The 4992-nt window shown below is 42.7% G+C and overlaps 1 protein-coding gene across 1 annotated transcript in view; it reads left to right on the top strand.

The window, feature by feature from the left end:
- Window positions 1-4501: 4501 nt before the first annotated feature.
- The window catches only part of LOC103129545 (alpha-tectorin-like), a gene marked incomplete at its 3' end in the record, with an annotated part of 13058 nt that continues 12567 nt past the window's right edge, over window positions 4502-4992 (top strand). The window contains exon 1 of the mRNA XM_016665183.1: window positions 4502-4512. Coding sequence (XP_016520669.1) covers window positions 4502-4512 — 11 coding nt within the window. The remainder of the gene's footprint in view (window positions 4513-4992) is intronic.

The following is a 4992-nucleotide window of genomic DNA, read 5'->3' as shown; positions in this document are numbered from 1 at the left end:
TTTAATTGGTGCGTTTTGCATCACTGAAAACAAAAATGTTAACAAATAAACTGGACAGGATTCTGCACGTTTAGTGATATTTTCACAGTTGGGGTCTCGACTGGTCTTGAAATAAATTGCCGAGTCCTCAGAGCCCGAGACCGAGACAAGACCGAGACCAAATGCGGTCGAGTCCGAGACGAGACCGAGACTATCAGAAAACGGTCTTAAGACCGGACTCGAGACCAAGACCGATCTCGAGTACCACAACACTGCTTGCCTCTATATATTATTTTTGTTTTTGCTTTCATCAATTATTTAGCTGATACATAATAATTCTTTTATGTTACATTGAAAAAAAAGTAAGAATGCAACAGAAAGGCAATTACAGTAGCTTTAGTTTAAATCACCTAATTCAGCCCAGATAATGGTACGGTCCCACTTTGAGTAGATCTTCAGGTCAAAGCAATATCCAAAAAAATAAATAAAATGATGGAAAAGGGGAAAAACGGGTTGCCATCAAGCAGGTGAAGATGGCATTCCACACAACCTCCCTCCCACCCATTATTTTCCTTTCTTTAAGTTCTCCCGTGAACATTTAGAAAGTTTTGAAAAGCTAATTTTCTTCCTGACCAGCACGTTAGAAGCAAATTGTTTAGAGCTCTTGGTTCTCTTGGAGTCAACGACAAGGCTTTAGGATTCAAGCCTTCTTTTTGCTGAGATAATTTCTTATCTGATCACCTCTGAGTTTTATTGCAGAAGTGTGAGTGGTTGAGAGGAGTTTAGCAGTGAGGTCTCCAGTATTAGGAATGCTTAGGAATTAGATCTGATTAGTTTGAGAATAAAAGTGGATTCCAACAAATGAAAGCAGTAGTTGCTGTTCAGGAGTTGGACATTTACATTACCTGCTTTTTGCTGCAGATCTTATCTTTTCATCAGTTGTCTTAATTTTATGTACAATGATATATGTGTGTTTCATAGGTGGAGTGACATCTCATGATCAAGGTAAGTTTAAATTTATGAACGATCATTTGACTTTTCCACCAGATATAATTACTGTTTTGGATTACTTTTAATAAACAACAACCACACCAGGTCCAACGACAACGACAGCAGCTCCAACTACAACCACCGAAGCTGCAACTACAACCACCACTGCATCTCCAATCCCAGCAGCTCCAACCACAACTACAACCACAGCAGCTGCAACAACAACCAACACAGTACCTCCAACCACAACCTCTGCAGCTCCAATCCCAGCAGCTCAAACCACAACCACTGCAGCTACAACAACAACCACCACCACCACTGTAGCTCCAACCACAACCACTGCAGCTCCAATCCCAGCAGATCCAACAACAACCACAACAGCTACAACCACAACCACAACTCCAACCACTGTAGCTCCAACTACAACCACCGAAGCTGAAACGACAACTACCACTGCATCTCCAATCCCAGCAGCTCCAACCACAACTCCAACCACAGCAGCTGCAACAACAACCACAACTCCAACCACTGTAGCTCCAACTACAACCACTGCAGCTACAACAACAACCACCACCACCATTGTAGCTCCAACCACAACCACTGCAGCTCCAATCCCAGCAGTTGCAACTACAACCACTGCAGCTACAACAACAACCACCACCACTGTAGCTCCAACCACAACCACTGCAGCTCCAATCCCAGCAGATCCAACAACCACAACTCCAGCCACTGTAGCTCCAACCACAACTACTGCAGCTCCAATCCCAGCAGCTCCAACCACAACCACCACCACTGCAGCTCCAACTCCAACCACAACTCCAACCACTGTAGCTCCAACCACAACCACAGCAGTTCCAAACCCAGCAGCTCCAACCACAACCACCACCACTGCAGCTCCAATTCCAGCAGTTGCAACTACAACCACTGCAGCTACAACCACAACCACAACTCCAACCACTGCAGCTAAAGCCACAACCACAACTCCAACCACTGTAGCTCCAACTACAACCACTGCAGCTCCAATCCCAGCAGATCCAACAACAACCACAACAGCTACAACCACAACTCCAACCACTGTAGCTCCAACAACCACCACTGTAGCTCCAACCACAACTCCAACCACAGCAGCTGCAACAACAACCACCACAGTAGCTCCATCTACAACCACTTCAGCTCCAATCCCAGCAGCTCCAACCACAACCACAACAGCTGCAACAACAACTTCAACCACTGCAGCTCCAACCACAACTCGTCAAAGTAAGCTTAAATTTTAGACTTATTCTCGGAATTCATCATGAGATTTTTTTTTCTTTTTGAATTAATTGATGTATAAGTATACATTACATTGTGAAACATTAGTTACTCCAATGAATGTAATGGCTTGATCCTTACATCATAATTTCATATTTAGTGATCTTTTTATAGCTCTAGTGACAACTCATAATCGAGGCAAGCTTAAATTTTAGACTTATTCTCCTTTGCCTGTAGCTATTATTTTTTCATTATTGATTTAATTTTTCTTTAATTGATACAAACATGTTAGTCATTTTAATAAAAATGAATAGTCTAAGTCTTGTCACACAAAATCAGGTCTTACTGAAACTGACATTTTCATCTTAATTTCATGATCAATAATTTCTGTGTTTTTACAACTGGAGTAAAGCTTAAAGTTTAAAGCTATGCTTTGACTCTAAATATACTTTTTATTAATTGCTTTTATTAAATGACGTACTGCTAGGTTGGCAAACTTGTATATTATAAAAATAATTGTAATTGCAGTTAAAATAATGTTTTCAAGCCTTGCCACACACAAAACAGCTTTTTTTATTGACAGTTTTTTCTGTCTGCTCTTACTGTTTCAACAGAAGGCAAAATATTGTTTAACAGATTAAGAAGTTACTGTTTTGAAACTAGGGCAGTTACATAAAAAAATTAATGTAATGGTCTAAAAATGAATGTAATGGTCTAAACATTTAAATTCACATCAAATAGGTTTTATTTCTGACAGTTATCTTGGCTTAAGTGACGCAAAGTATTCATATAACCTTGTACTCTATGTCTAGATAAAGAAACTGTGTTACAACATTGACCCTTTTAGATAGATTTTATCTAAAAAGTGTCTAATTGAATCAGGTGCTCTCTCTTGTATTTTGCAGGACCCCTCTACCCACTTGAAGGAACAAAAAGCTCTCGATCAGACGATGGAAGCTCACCTAGAATTTCACTCCTACGAACCTTCAACTATTTTGGGCAGTCTTACTCTCAGATTTACGTATGTTACCTGACTTCATGTACTTTCATTCACTTTCCAAATTATCGTAATCCTCAAGACAAAATGTAAATATATAAGTGTATAAATAGTGATACCTAACTTATAGCTCTTTTTCTCAGGTGAACCAGAATGGACATCTGACCTTTGATTATCCATGGTCAAGTTTTTCTCCTCAACGTTTTCCAATGTATGGAACCAGAGACGTCNATTGTTTAATTGATAAATAAAAATACTTTTACTAAATTGCAACCACAATAGCTCCAACCACAACCACTGCAGCTCCAACTACAACCACAACAGAAGCTGCAACTACAACAACCATAGCAGCTACAACCACTACAACTCCAACCACAACAACCACAGCATCTCCAACTACAACCGCTGCAGCTCCAATCCCAGCGGCTCCAACCACAACCACAACAGCTGCAACAACAACAACCACTACATCTCCAAACACAACCACAGAAGCTCCAACCACAGCAGCTACAACCACAACCACTACAACTCCAACCACAACAACCACAATAGCTGCAACTACAACCACTGCAGCTGAAAACCCAGTGGCTCCAACCACAACCACTGAGGCTCCAACCACAACCACAGCATCTCAAACTACAACTGCTGCAGCTCCAATCCCAGTAGCTCCAACTACAACCACAAAAGCTGCAACAACAACCACAGCAGCTCCTACCACAACCACAACAACTGCAACAACCACAACCACTACAACTCCAACCACAACCACCGAATCTCCAACCACAGCAGCTCCAACCATAACAACCACAGAAGCCCCAACCACTGCAGCTCCAACTACAACCACAACAACCACAGAAGCTCCAACCACAGCAGCTACAACCACAACAATCACAATAGCTGCAACTACGACCACTGCAGCTCCAACCCCAGTGGTTCCAACCACAACCACAACAGCTGAAACAACAACCACAGCAGCTCCTACCACGATCACTACAACTCCAACCACAACAACCACTGCGGCTCCAACCACAACCACAGCATCTCCAACTACAACCACTGCGGCTCCAACCACAACCACAACAACCACAGAAGCTCCAACCACAGCGACTCCAACTACAACAACCACAGCATCTCCAACTGCAACCACTGCAGCTCCAATCTCAGTGGCTCCAACCACAACAGCTGCAACAACAACAACCACAGCAGCTCCAACCACAACAACCACAGAAACTCCAACCACAGCGACTCCAACCACAACAACTACAGCATCTCCAACTATAACCAATGCAGCTCCAGTCCCAGCAGCTCCAACCACAACAACCACAATAGCTGCAAGAACAACAACAACAACCCCAGCGGCTCCAATGACAACCACAACAACCACAGCGGCTCCAACCACAACAACCACAATAGCTGCAACAACAACAACCACAGTATCTCCAAATACAACCACTGCAGCTTCAATCCCAGCAGTTCCGACAACTATAACAGCTTCAACCACAACTCATCATGAAGGTGAACTTAAATTTTAAACCCATCCTCTGTCTTGCCTCCAGTGTTGTGTTCAAGACCACCTAACCCGAGACCAAGACAAGACCAAGACCAGAGTGTATCGAGACCGAGACAAGACCAAGACTTTTAGGGTCCGAGACCAAGTCAAGACCAAGACCGAGGGAAGTCGAGACCGAGTCAAGGCCAAGACCAGCGTCCCACGCTACATGATACAATAAAATGTGAAATATGATTAAAATTACTTCTCAAATTGATCTGAAAGA

Source organism: Poecilia formosa, unplaced genomic scaffold, assembly GCF_000485575.1.
Source record: "Poecilia formosa unplaced genomic scaffold, Poecilia_formosa-5.1.2 Scaffold555, whole genome shotgun sequence".
Classification (NCBI taxonomy): domain Eukaryota; kingdom Metazoa; phylum Chordata; class Actinopteri; order Cyprinodontiformes; family Poeciliidae; genus Poecilia; species Poecilia formosa.
This window is presented reverse-complemented; position numbering and strand designations above follow the sequence as displayed.